This window comes from Coptis chinensis, chromosome 8 (genome assembly GCF_015680905.1).
Source record: "Coptis chinensis isolate HL-2020 chromosome 8, ASM1568090v1, whole genome shotgun sequence".
Taxonomy (NCBI): Eukaryota; Viridiplantae; Streptophyta; class Magnoliopsida; order Ranunculales; family Ranunculaceae; genus Coptis; species Coptis chinensis.
The window spans coordinates 10,055,773-10,070,606 of NC_141463.1; the positions used below are offsets into that span (position 1 = coordinate 10,055,773).

General features: G+C 41.2%; 1 protein-coding gene across 1 annotated transcript; it reads right to left on the reverse strand.

The window, feature by feature from the left end:
• Positions 1-13,077: 13,077 nt before the first annotated feature.
• Positions 13,078-13,950, reverse strand: LOC147479850 (uncharacterized). The gene has a single exon (XM_086578503.1). The coding sequence runs from the start codon at positions 13,948-13,950 to the stop codon at positions 13,078-13,080; it is 873 nt and encodes a 290-aa protein (XP_086434629.1).
• Positions 13,951-14,834: the final 884 nt, after the last annotated feature.

A 14,834-nucleotide genomic window follows, 5' to 3' on the forward strand; every position in this document is an offset into this window, starting at 1 on the left:
ACTCCTAGGGGCAAGACGATGCCCCATCAGGCTCATCAACCGTAGAGGAGAGCGGGGGGAAAGGACCCTTCGCGGATATTTGATCCGAATCAAACTTAGGGGCAAGGCAATGCCTCAACCGGCCCACGGGACACAGAGAGAGCGGGGGGGAAGAGCCCTTCGCGGACATGATGTCCGAATCAAACTTAGGGGCAAGGCAATGCCCCAGCCGGTCGCAGAGAGAGTGGGGGGGAGAGCCCTTTGCAGACATTGTGTCCGAATCAAACTTAGGGGCAAGGCAGTGCCCCGGGCGGCCTATCGGTCGCAGAGAGAGAGCGGGGGGGAAGAGCCCTTCGCGGACATTGTGTCCGAATCAAACTTAGGGGCAAGGCAATGTCTCACCGGCCTGTCGAGAGGGGAGGGGAAGAGCCGCCCGGGGACATGGAGTCCGAATCAAATGTAGGGGCAAGGCACGGCCCCAACATGCATTTCGGTTGCGGAGGGAGTGGGGAGTCAAAACCGAACATTGGGGGCAAAAAAAAAAAAATGTGCACAAGACTAGAGGCAGCAAAAGTTGTAGTTAAACATAACATATGAGATGGACAAGCAGGAGGCCCACATGCTTAGCAAGGCTACAACTCCATGCAAAACTCCTTACATAAAGAGGGAATTTAACATAACAGAATTCAGAAATGTTTGGCTCGCCACAGTCAAAGCATTTAGAGCCAAATACAAACGCCAAATACAAACGCTGACAAGACAAGTTCAAAGTCAAGGAGAATCTAAACGGGTATCCGAGGTGGTATCGATGGAGTCACCAACGGGGGTCTCTTCAGTAGAAACATTAGCAGCCTCCTCAACAAAAACGGTAGCGGCCTCAGCACTAGCTTCATCAACAGTCTCCCGGGTTTCTTCTAACTCTTCAACAGCTTCCCCAATGCCAGCTGACCCCTCCGGCCCCGATTTATCCGCGATGCCCATCTCTTCATCAGCAGGGATCGGCGGTACCTCTGGAAGGAGGCGGCCTTCCTTGAGAAGTCGTGCATGCTCCTCTTGGATCTTCTTGGCCACTCTCTTGTCTGCCAAAGACCGGTAATGGGCCTGGAGGGTAGCCAAGTCAGTCTTGTGCTGATCTAGAAGAGCCGCGGTATCTTGCTGATGCTGCTGGAGGAGAGAGGAGCGTTGCTGGCTCAAGCGGTCATTGACAGAGTCCATGTATTTTTGATGGTTGTTCTCTGCGATCCTCAATTCATCCTGAGCTCGGGATTTAGCCAGGTCGACGGCATCTAGCTCTTGTTAGAGTCGTGCACAAGTAGCTCTCAAACCATCGGAACCGCCGACCTCTTTCTCTAAAGAGTCTACCTTGGACCGAGCACTGAAAAGACCACGGATCATGTATGACATGTTCAGACTCACCTAAGTACAGACAAAACAAGTAAGTCAGAATGAAAAGACAAAGGAACAGGAGAATAGGGGAGGGGAAGTACCTTATCCCAGTTGGTGTACAGGGAGGTGCGGTGATGTTCAAAGGTGTCGGCGTCGGCATAAGCCCGGTCCTTTGGTAAATGGGAGCCATAAAAGATGGAGGATGCCACCGCGGGATTCTCAAGAGCCGAGTCTTCGACATTGACTCTGGGGTGGCGTACCTTGAAGACAGGGACAAAATCGACAGGAGGAGCAACTTCTTTTCCTGGTCGACGAGTGGTGGGAGGGGGAGCTTCTTCTTCTGTCACACGGACGGCGGGAGTGGGGTCTTCGGGCGCTACCATCCTCTGACGCTTGCTCGGTGGCCCATCAGTCGAAAGTGCCACCATGGAGGGGGAGACTTCAGTCACTTCATCATCGCTGTCAAACAGTTTCATTTGTGAGAGGTCCATGTTCGTGGAGGGAGACTGTGGAGGGGTATATTGATCTTCCCAAGTGGAGATGACTCTGTAGGAGGGTAAATGTTCGGGTGCCAAGGGCTGATGAGGAGCACGGGATGAAGGGGCTGCGGACACAGGGTGGTGGCCTCGAGTAGGTCGGCTGCGATGATGGTGAGAGCGGGAGCGGTTTCTGGGGGGGTGGTGAGGCTCTAGATTTACGCTCCTTGGGAGGGGGCGGACGGTAAAAGGGGGCAGAGAAACCCAGAAAGTCGCGGAGCTGAGGAATCTCGAGCAAAGGGGTACCGGTGGAGGGGTGAACGTTCAAGCGTTCAGCTTGGGCAGTACCAAGATCGCGGAGTCTGTCGAAGATGGGGCGGAGGTAGCCGGAGTATACACTAGATTTAGAATCGGGCTGCCAACCTGAGATGGAGTACAAACAAGAGACCAATGTTAATTCGCAAAGCTAAGGCCGAAAGAAGAAAAGATAATAATGAAACTCACCACTGGACTGAAAAACGAGGTGATTGAGTGTCACCCTGGCAGGGAGGTCCACAGGCAGAAAGTCACCGAAAACATATAGCGGATAGTGGTGCCACTGTTTATCTGAAATGGTGACGCGGAGTAAGAAAGTTTTCTTTTGGGGGCGGACACAAAAGGATTGGTATCCTATACCCACATCCTTGGTACTTTTCTTTAGGAAATACTGGGAGACACGGTCGCGGCTAGTTATCTGAGGGTCGCTGGTCCTGTTATAGTAATTCACGGCATACATGACTCTCCAGAAGTTTCCGATGCCTTGACAGGGAGGAATGTTGAAATGATTACACACCTCAACATCCAATACAGTGAGAGGGAGCCGCAGCCCGGCAACAATCTGACCTACCGTCACTACTACGCACTCGGGCTGCGGAGGCACTAAGTAGGGGTAATGGGTGATGGACGGCACGTGTTCTATCAAAATGCCAGTTGGAATGCCGTAGGCAGCCCTAATTGCGCTTAAATTAGGCCTACAATATCTAGAAGGTGGCAATAAGGGGGCAAGGAAACGGCCGGAGGTGGAGGGGGCCGCCGTAGTGGCCATAGGAGGTGGAGAGGCCACCGCGGTAGATCTAGAGGACGAAGAGTCATTGGAATGAGAGGAAGAGGAGTTCTCGGAGGCCGTTGCCGAGATCAAGAGGAAGATGAACAGACTGGAAGGGAAAGACGATGCTAACAGTTGTAAGAGGAAGATGTAGAAACAAACAATGCTGATAAAAAGATAAGAAGAGCAAGAAAGACAAACCTGAACCTGAGCCCAACGATGTCAAAATCCAACCGGAGCCACGCCAAAGGGAATGAATTCAGGGAAGAAAGAGTAGTGAGGTTGGAGAGAGAGAGAAAAATGCGAAGCAAGAAAAGCTAAAGGAAGAAAATGAGGGAGAGAATGGAAGCGGGAGTTTAAATAGGGCAGGGGCAAAAGGGTAATTGCCCAGGTACGGAAACCGAAGGGACAGCAGAGGAACCGCCAGGAGCTTGACACGTGGGGATGCATAACACGAGGAGGCACAGGAACGGCGCGCATAATGAGTGGCCAGCGGCGCGTGCGAACCCTGAGGGAAGACCAAGCGAATCCATATAAAGAAAAGGTGGATAAAGTTCTCGATCCCGGGCCATTCTCCATAGGCCGCGGCATCTAGAAGGGGCATTTGTAGTGGTAGGATTCGCGACTATCAAGGTCAAAGGTCGGTTGACCGATGCAAGCCGCAGTACTGGAGTCGGGGAGTAGAGGATAGCTGGGAATAGTGGGCCCAAAGCAAGACAAGCTGCTGAGTGGAGTGTACAGTATCGTACCGCAGAATGCTAAGGTGGACAGAAACCCTACACGTGGGAGGCCGAGAAGCGAGAGATGGAGAGACAGGTGGACGGCTATGGTGCGAGGTAAGGGGTATAAAAAGAATAGTGTTAGAGAGAGGAAGGGGAGGAGGAGGAGACATTAAGTCTTAGTGGGCGGAATACACGTTCATACAATTTTTAAGATAGTTATATATATATAGCTCAACCCTCCTCAATTGAGGAAACGTTAATAGAGCCCCAAAGCTAATTACGATAAAATAGCTTAATTTATTTCAATACTTAGATGACGTGATTAGCATGTGAGCTTCTTTTATTGTCTAAATTCTTCTCTTAAACATTTGAGGCCATTAAATTGTTGTTTCTGTAAGCTTGGCCACTGCATCAAAGAGTCAGTCACCTAGAGAAGTCATTAATTTCTCTCGTCAACCTCATTAAACTCTAGGGGTTTGGCGGGTGGGTGCTAGCATTTTTGGTGTTGTATATAGTATGATAATTCTTTACTGTTTAGTCTTTGTATGTTCTATAGGGTTTTTATGTTCAATATACTACTTTAGAACCCTACTTTATATCCACTGGGATTAAATGAAACACCTCAGGTCCTTCTTAATTAACCCCAAAAATATAAAATCAGTGAGCCGTATAACACTCAATGAACCATAATTTGTAAGTGTGGGACTATTGGGTGATTTTTAAGTATCTTTGGGTTGGGAGACTGCTTACTATCAATCAAATAAATTTTGTTTAGTTTAATGTGTTACATAGCCACAATCTAAAAAAGGTGGTTTGGTTTTTTTCCCCTTGTTGTAATATATCAATCTGCTCACTCTCTGGACTTTTGATTTGACCAGCAGAAGAAACTTATAAGAGGCGTAACGAATGGACAAACTTATATCATCCAAACTATGTAGAACACATACTAAAGTTGAGGTAGATATTTCCACTAAAGTTGCATATGTAAGTACATTTTCATTTTCTTTAGCAAACATTGTGTTATGATCGAAAGTTGATTGTGTTTTGTGATTCATTATTTATTTATTTATAATACTCTTCAGGTTGAGAAGCAATTCATTGAGTGTTCAAGTCTTTAAGTAAAACAAAGAAAGAGTGAAGCAGCTTGAACTGACATGTACTTCTTTACAATTTAATTTTGCTTCTTCATGTACTCTGTGTTTATTCACATCTTCTAAAAAAAGCTTGCATTTTCATCCTCCTCAACTCCTTTGAAAAGCTTTTCCATAACTTAGCTATTACCCAACACCTTACTGAGTAGTTTAGTACAAGCTGTAACGAACTCTAAATTTCCTCGGGTCTGCCACTAGCAGACTACAATAAGTGTCATAATATCTTCAAACCATGACTACAGTGAGATGTTTACTAAAATATGCCCACGCCATAGAAACCGAAGTTTACTTAGCTGTTTGTTCTCTGTTCTCAGTTCACACCAAATGCGCTACAAAAGATTTAGATGGTATACAAGCGCTGAAGCACATAGGCGATTTGATCTCTTGGAGGTTGGAGCATTGATAGTGAGTCTGAGTTTTGTTGTGTATCAGTAGTTTACACATGAACAAGGAATATGCTGGAAGACTTGCAATTTAATAATTTTCTACCTAATATGCATGCACATTTCCTGGGAAGCCTATGTAGTACCAAAAGTTGCCTTTTTGTCAAGGCCTTTAAAGTAGTTGCATGAGTCTATGAAATCAATTTCAAGACACCCTCACAATCCCTGAAAGTTGCATCCCACCTAGCTACAAAACCGTTGCATAAAAGTGACATTGTAGGAAATGACATCCTCATAATCCATGAAAACATCACCCAACCCAGCTTGACCTGCTTTGCCTAAGCTATGTCCTTTGACAATCACTTTACCATTTGAATTGCCAAATCAATTTGTTTCAATGTTTACGTAAGGGTTAGAGGTTATTTTGGATGCTTCCTTGATATGCCTTTAGATTATTAATATTTACAAAGAGAAGATTTTTAATGTTAGATGTCTGATATTGTGGTGATATGGTGATTGAGCGGAGTCAAGATTAGGCATGCAAAGCTGAAGGAGGTCCTTCTAGTGGATATTGTGGGAACTTTCAATGGTGGATTTTTTGTCGTGGGATCTCTTAGACTAATGGACTTTCATTGTTAGCATTACCTGAAACTTTGTTGTTGGTAAGTTCCTTTCTCTATAAAAGTTTTAATATACAAAGATCAAGAAACCTTTGAGTGCATATATTATTTACAGCCTAACTGCTCACATTTGAACATGAGTGTTTTTATTTGATCATTTCATTTTTCGTTCATTTTACATCGATTCTAGGACACACTATAAGTTTATTTAATCATTGGTTGCATGAAAAACAAATGGTTGAACACACTGTCCTGTAATGAATTGAGTGTTACCTTCTTCTACACGCCATTTAGAATTTTTATTAGATCTAACTACTGAAGTTTAATCCAAATTTGACTATTAGTTAAGCCTAGCATTGATTTTTAAATTGGTTGGTTTAGGACTTTAGGTGAAAAGGAAAGAAGGTCAACGTGTTATTGCAAGTTGTCTCTTCTAGATAAGCTTCTTGGTGGAATCATTGTTTATAGATATATTTCATTTGCTTGAATTTTTCGTTATCAGTTTTTTTTACTGTGATTTGATCATTCACTTGAATTTTTCGTTATCAATTTTTTTTACTGTGATTTGACCAGTATGATTTTTTTTATCAATATTTGACCAGTATGATTAATATTTTTGTTCTAAAATGTGATATGTGCTATGGTATTGTTAGTTGTTAGTCTTTGTTCATTTGCATGATGTCTAGCTTCCAATATTTTTATTTTTTGCAGTGATTTGATTCTTCTGCCGATTAAACTCTTACAAATAATAATAATCCATCGTAATAGTACCGATGGTTCTTCGCCATTTATATGTTTTGGTTATACTATTTTGGCACTATTTTAGTTGATTGAAAAGTAGTTTGAACTCTATATATGGGTAGTTGTTTCAATCTAGAAGTATCCAGTGGTTTATGATGTCATATGGTGTTATAATGTGCATATGCATTGTTGTGATGATAGGTTTGTTTTAAGCAGTTTTGAAAGGAAGCAAATACCATGTTTGATATAGGTCTGTAACCTAGCATCTTGGGTTTGACATAAGACTGTAACTTAGCATCTTGACTTCATTCTTCACCTCTCACATACTGTGTTTTTTTTTTGTTGCCATTCCCAAACCTGTTGCTCACCGAAAATGGTTTTTTCAATCAGAGTGTTGTTTTTCAGTCTTTGGCATGATGCTTATTCCACACAAACATCCTAACTTTGTATATAAAATACTACAAATGATTACTTTATGTGGTTTCGTTGCAGGAAGCTCATGACATTGCAACTGTTATTGATTGAATGATGGTAGAGTTTTCTTACCATGATAGTTATTGTAGAGTTTGATTATCTCCTATAGAATTACACATCTTAAAACATGGAATTTTGGAGAACTCTGATACTTAGTTTATGGCATTGAGTACTTTTTTTGATTGGGTTCATTAGCACAACCCAGTAGATTTTGTAGAGGCAGTGTTGGGCTTGCACACTATTCTAGCCCAACCATGTAGGTATTTTTTTTTTATTTATTTTTTTTCATCAGAAAACTGAAAGATATTGTATGGTTTGCATCCCGGGGAACCACACGAGCACCATTTCCTTAATTCTTAACTCTTTGTTGTTGTTGTTAGCACTGATGGCTTTGCCTTTCTCAAGTGTTACACTTCCATCCTCAAAGTTTCCAACCAATTCAGTCTCTAATCCTGTATTCCAAAAGTCTCTTATTATCACAAAATGTGAACAAACAAATGATTCATCAAAGTTATCTGCAGACTGAAATTCAACACTCAAGATAGGGTCTGCGATCATAATGGTTATGCTCCAAAAACCATTAAAACAGCTGCTTCAATATCGTGCCTCAGAGTTAACGCAGACTTAGTCAAGACAGGTAATGTAGGAAGGTAAGTAGTGTAAACTCATCTAATTATTTCAAGCTTAATTAAGCCTTGCTTTTAATTTGCTCCTACATGTGTGTGTGCATCTCACGCTATCCCAAGTTGAATTGAACTTTAGAGCTTGAGTGTTTTGTCCGTGCATTGTAAATATTAATGCAGTTACTTATTTCGTGCAGAATCGTTAAAGCCAAAAGATGTATGGGCAGTTCAGCTTGCTATTGGTACATATCAAATAGATGGGAAACATTTCAGGCCTTGGACCTTGATCAACAATGAATATATTTACATAATGATCTTGAAGAGGTGATCAAAAGAAGAATTTCTTATGGTAAAATCTATGATGTTTAAGTAGATCAGTGTTACAGTGTATCAATGAATAGTTATTAGATGTGCTTCAACAGTTACTATGAAACTTCAGAGGAATGAGAATCATTTTGTAATCTAGGCAATGCATATGGTTATTTGTAAATTTCCCCTAATCAGCATCTTTGGTAACCGGCCTTTTCGCTAGCTTGCTGTCAGCGCTATATGTACAAGTCTCAACAAGAATGTGATTTACTGAAACAATCATCAATAATAAAGGGTATTAGATAATATGACTTCTTTATACTCAGTTCTAACTTCCCAAGCTCCCATCAATCTTAATGAAAATTATGTCCAAATAGCTTACTATACAGCACAATGTGATTTCACACATTCACTATGTTGTATATGCTAATGTGCGTGGGTGTGGGTGCGGGTGCGGGTGTGGGTGCATGTAATAGTGATCTAATTCTTCTGCTGATTAAACTCTTACAAATAATAATAATCCATCATAATAGTACAGATGGTTCTTCACCATTTATATGCTTTGGTTATACTATTTTAGTTGATTGAAAATTATTTTGAACTCTAAATAGGGGTAGTTGTTTCAATCTAGAAGTATCCAATGATTTATGAAGTCATATCCTTAGATATATATTATAGCTATACCTTCCCTCTTGGTTCTATTTTTCAAGGCTTCACAGAGTCTCCAATTTTTTTTGTAAACTCTAATACTAATTACGAAAAAAAAAAAGAATTCTAAATCTTTATATATATTATTGCTATACCCTCACCAATCTATTTTTTTGAGCACTCACAGAGATTCCAGTTTTTTATAAACTCTATTACTAATTACGAAAAAGTAGAATATAAATAAATAACCAAGCACATCTAAAGTTTCACAGAGTCTCCAACTTTTCCTAAAGAATATAGCTAATTACGGGGAAAATAAAGAGACAAAAAATTAAATTGCTAAAAACAATAGTTTCAACCAAAAACGATTTTTCTAAAACCCTTACGCTACAAACAATAGTTTCCACACTAATCTCAGGTGAAGTTTAACATAACAAAGTTTCTTTCTAGAAAATGATTAATGATATACTAATTAATGATATTCATAGGAATCACATCAAAAGTTTAGTGAAAGCCAATATAATATTCATATCTCATAGCTCTACATAGAACATGTGGATAACAGTTACACAACCGAACTGGAAAAGACAAAGAACCGTCCACATCAAAAATTAAGTAAAAACCAATATAATATTCATATCTCATAGCTCTACATAGAACATGTGGATAACAGTTACACAATCGAACTGGAGAAGAAAAAGAACCATCCACATAAAAAATTAAGTAAAAGCCAATATAATATTCATATCTCATAGCTCCACATAGTTATTATAATTTTCATAATAATTTAATATAACGGCACCCGTTCATAGGATTGACCTAAACTAGAGAGTAATATTAGTTCAAGCGTTCTATGTTATTACCGTCTAGCTTCCAATTAATTGGTTATTGGAAAATTTCCAATTAATTTATTTTATTAATTGGAAATTTAAGGACAATATTTTAATCACTGTGGCTTAATCCTCTCCATTTTATATAACCACTGCCTACAAACGGGTGCTTTTATATGATTATTTTTTATTTTGAAAAAAAAAATTATAAAAATGCAAAGCTATGTATGAGATATGTAAATTATATTTTTCGGTAACTTTTACTCAAGTCAAAGCAAAGATTCAATTGAAAGCAATTTTCAAGAACTTTCTTAAAAAAAAAAAAAAATAAGCTAGGGTTAGGCAGACCCCCACCTGTATTGATTCAACTATTTCGTACATAGATTTGTCCACTTACATCATCATTTACAATACATTGTAGTCTATGATCTAGTGGAGGGACAAACTGTACAACAAATTTAGATGCATCATGATGTGAAGCTAAATAGTCCGCTGCTCGGTTCACTTCTCTATAGACATGGGAGAAGGATATAAAAGTGAACTCCGATCGTTTCATATCTATAGCTTTGATCATGTCCATGCAGAACCAAGGAGGTTTCTCCAACTTGTTGATTGCATTCACAGCTCTCAGAGAGTCCGACTCGACCTCCACTTCCTTATAGCCTTCTGCAATACATCTCTGCAGGCATATGTTGATAGCTTTGATTTCCTGAAACAGCACAGACGCCATGCCTCCACTGCCACTGAACCCCGCTAACACATGACCCTCTTTGTCTCTGATAACTCCGCCATGTCCTGCTCCCTTACTACTAACTGCTCCATCGGTATTAGCCTTCACTCGTCTGCCATTTGGACCCCTCCACACACATTCTACTTGCCTTTGCGTCATATATTTGGGGTCGATGTTAAGTCTCTGAAACAGGTTCCTAACTCTTGCCGTATCCTTGACTGCTGGTCTTAAAACTTGCAGGTAATTCCTTGTGTCTCGCATCATCTTCTCATAAAGGTTTTGCGCTGTCTTGGCAACATGCTAAAATCTTCTATCGTTCCTTTCCGTCCATAGGTATGCCACTGTTGCACAGAAAAAGACCTTGTAGATCTCCCCTAGCTCCTCCTCTTTGCAAATGCGAAGGATAGACGACCACTCCCCTATTTGTTTGCAGCGATTATCGATCTTTGATGAAGCCGCAGCCGCTTTTGACTCTAGCTAGGACTTCCTTAGAGTATACACATTCAAAGAACAAATGCCCTGAGAATTCTCGGCTATTATTGCATAGGCAGCAAGCTGAAGTTTGGAGGATTTTCCTATGTACGAGTCTGTCCTGGGTGGGAAGACTTTGGGAGAACAGCTGCCATGTAGAGAAAGAGTGTTTAGGCAACACCCACTTACCCCAAACCAACTTATGCCATCTCTTCTTTTCCTTCTCTGGTGACAGCGCCTGGTACGCACTGTGTGAGGTGAACTGCCCACTCGAATACGGTGTCCACACTATCTGATCTTGAGCGAGATGTTTGTTGATGTCCACCTCTTGGATCACCGCCTTTAAGGTTTGAGATTGTATCTGATTGACTGCATCAGTCCATTCCCCATTAGAAATGATAACATTAACCTTAGCATCTAGCGGAAAATCCCATTCTGCCTTTGCTTTAGTGTCTTCGAGTAGTGGTGATCTTGAGCACCAAATGTCGTGCCACAGCAGCGTTTCTTCCCCTTTTGCAATGGAGTATCTGATGAGTTTCTTGGCTGCGGTTCTATTATTCAAAATACTTCGCCACGTCCAGGAACAGTCTCGAGGCACTCTCATAGTCCAAAAGAAGTTGGACTTGATGTGTTGTTTCCAAATCCAATCTACCCAGATGGTGTCTTCTTTAGAGATTATTTTGAAAATCAGCCCACAATGCGCACCCACGTTCCATCTATGAACATTCATAACTCCGACCCACTTTCTTCCTTTGTTTGACAAAGCGCGGCTCCTATTTCGCTGGTGTAGTTCTTTTTTTATTATTTGTGCCAATCCAAAGGAATTTTGCACAAATACTTTCCACTTGCTCAAGTACTGTCTTGGGCAGAATGAAGGTTCTTGCCCAATATGTGTGAAATGACAGCAGGATGGACTTTATAACCTGTAATCGACCCACATGAGATAATACTCTTGATTTCCAGTTGGTAATCTTGCGTGTGACCTTCTCTACCAGAGGTTGGCATTCCTTGATACCCAATCGGGACGGAGATGAGGGGAAGCCCTAGATATTTCACTGGCGGTTTGATCAAGTCAACCTCTAAAATGTTAGCCAGAGCACTCGCCTCTTGATCGTTTAGACCTCCCACAAGTAGAGTTGTCTTGTGCTTGTTGATCTGTAGCCCAGTAGCATTTCTAAAAATTTCCAGACATTCTTTCATGGCTTGCATGGATGCACCCTCACCCTTATAGAACAGAAGAACATCATTTGCGAAAGCCAAGTGAGACAACTTCACCTTTTTGCATTTGGAATGGTACTGGATAAGTCGATTGTTGAGCCTTTCTTGAATCACACCACTCAGGATCTCCATAACTAGGACAAATAAATATGGAGAAAAGGGATCTCCTTGTCTGACACCTCTGCCACCCTTAAAATATCCTTCCGGCGCACCATTAATCATGACAGAATAGGAAGGGGATGAAATGCACATTTCAATCCACTGACACATATTATCTGGAAATCCGAAGGTCCTGATCATTGCCTTGATAGACTCCCAATTGACCATATCAAAAGCTTTCCGAATGTCCAATTTAATGGTACATCTAGGTGTGATATGCTTCCTGTCATATCCTCGGAGGAGCTCATGAGAAAGCAGAATGTTGTCTTGAATGGATCTGCCAGGAATGAAAGCTAATTGGTTAGGCTGAATCAGATCATCAATAACTAGCTTAATCCTATTTGCTATAACCTTAGAGATACATTTATACACAGTATTACACAAGGCTATAGGCCTAAAATCTTCAACTGCATTGGGATTATTGACTTTAGGAATAAAACATAAGAAAGTGGCGTTTATTCCTCTAGGAAAAATCCGCTTGCGAAAGGCATTAAGGATAGCTAGAGTGAAATCATGCCCAACTACATTCCAGCACTTCTTAAAGAAAGTGGGGGTGAACCCATCCGGCCCTGGAGCTGTATTTTCCTTCATCTCAAAGAGTGCCTTTTTGACTTCAGCCGTTGTAACCTCCTCTTCTAGGATAGTCTTCATATGTTCAGAGATGGTGTTTCGGACTTGCAACTGATTGAAGAAGTTCTCTCCACTTATCTTTAGTGCCTCGGTGCCCAGAATAGAAGTGTAGTAATCGATGATGGTTTTGGTCACCTCTGCGTGTCCCGTGATAGCATTCCCTTGGGCATTCTGGAGAGACCATATCCCTGCTCTGGCCTTCTTTTCTTCTAAGGATTTAAAGAAGAAAGCTGTGCATTTATCTCCTTCTAACATCCATCTTGCTTGCTTTTGATCTCAGAGATTTCCATACCTGCTAGTTCTCCATATCTTTGCAATGCTACATGTTCCTTCTGTCCCAGGTAAGGGTCCTATGGCTTTGATTAGAGCTGTCTCTGGATGTCATATAGGTCCTCTCTGGCCTGCTGAACTCTTCCATGGATGTTTGAGAAGTTATTCCTAGCCTACGACTTTATCCTCTCCTTCAGAAGCTTAAGTTTTTGCATTAGAACATACATAGGGTTGGAGAAAATAGGGTTCTGCCACACTTCTTTCAGCATGGAGTGGAACTGCGGCTGCTCAAGCCAAGAGTTCTTGAATCTAAAAGGCGTCGCCTTCCTCTCCGCGTCATCCCAAGATAGGAGAATAGGCGAGTGGTCAGAAACACCGTGAGGCATAAATTCTGCTTTGGAATTAGGAAACTCCTTTACCCAGCGACTGTTAACCAGACATCGGTCAATTTTGCTCATGATTCTGCCTTTGCCCTTCACCTTGTTGTGCCATGTGTAGAAGAAGCCTCTGAATCTCAGGTCAACAAGTTCTGCTTTGAGCAGACAGTCCACAAAATCCTCCGCTTCTCTTGGGTGCATTGGACGCCCACCCTTTCGTTCCTCCGCTTTGGTGATGTTGTTGAAATCTCCTGCTGTGCACCAAGGCAAGTTCAGTGAACTCTTTATGTCAATTAAATCTCTCCATAAAAGCTGCCTGAGATTTTTGGAATTTCTGGCATACACTGCAGTTAAAAGGAACTCTTCGTTATTGGGTTTGAATCTCCCCTTACAGTGTATGTATTGATCAGATTCTGATATCTTGTTGATTTCCATCAAGTACGGATCCCAGCAAATCCAAATACGGCCAGAAGGATCCTTATTGTAGTTATTCGTGTGCTCCCATAAAGGGCAGCATGTGTTTCTGATGAAGTCATATCTGTCTTGCCAGACTTTGGTTTCCAGCAAGCAAAAAACGCTTATTTTTTCCTCTATTCTGACCTTGTTTATTTCTCTCGCTCTCGCAACATCATTTTCACCTCTAACGTTCCAGAAGCATATAGGTGTCATCATCTATGATTCCGGTTCTTGGAGCCTTTAGGTTTGCCCCTACTCTTCTTGCCACTATTGTTATTTCTTGAATTCGGTTCCTTCTGCTTACCGATATCAGTTCTACTCTTGCCACCTTGTTTCCCAGATCTAGTTGTAACCCCAGTTGGTATTTCAACCATCGGTGTAACAGGTTCAGCAGCTGTTCTGTTATCTACCTGGACACAATCGTGGAAATGCTCAGTCTCCACTTCCGAGATTTCTGATTCCTCAGAGTCATGTATAGCTGTCAAGAGATGGTATCGACTTGCTTCCAGGTTGTACATATGACTCTCTTCTAGTTCCATGACCGAGTAACAAGGTTAGTCATGATTTGCTTCTTGTCTTTGGGCTTCTCTGACCCTGCTTTCTTCTTGTTGTCCAGTGTACACTATCATCAAGGAATCCAAGTTGTCATTCCCCGGAATATCTTCACTCTCCAGAGCATTCTGATCAGCCTCCACTTGTTCTTCCTGAGTTTCTACATCCTGTGGTTGCATAAGGCTTGTTTCAGGTATCGAGTTACTAGTGGCTGCTGACGTTCTTGGTCTCCACTCCTGTAAATTTTCAAGAACTTTGTAAATAGCTAGAAGACAAACACTATGTAGTCGTAGTTGCTATTACATTTGGTAGGTAGGAGTAAAATATTTTTTATTGGTTGGATATAATAAGTTTAATTATATTAATTGACGGCGTGTGAGTATCATTTTGAAACTTCAGGATTACCAAAGTGTAAAACTATATAACATTTGAAAAAATCACTAACTTATAATCAAGCATGATGATGAATTGATGCAACTCATATCAAAATACATAGCAAGGCATTCCAATATAAATATAAAAAAATTAAATTAAATTAAATTAAA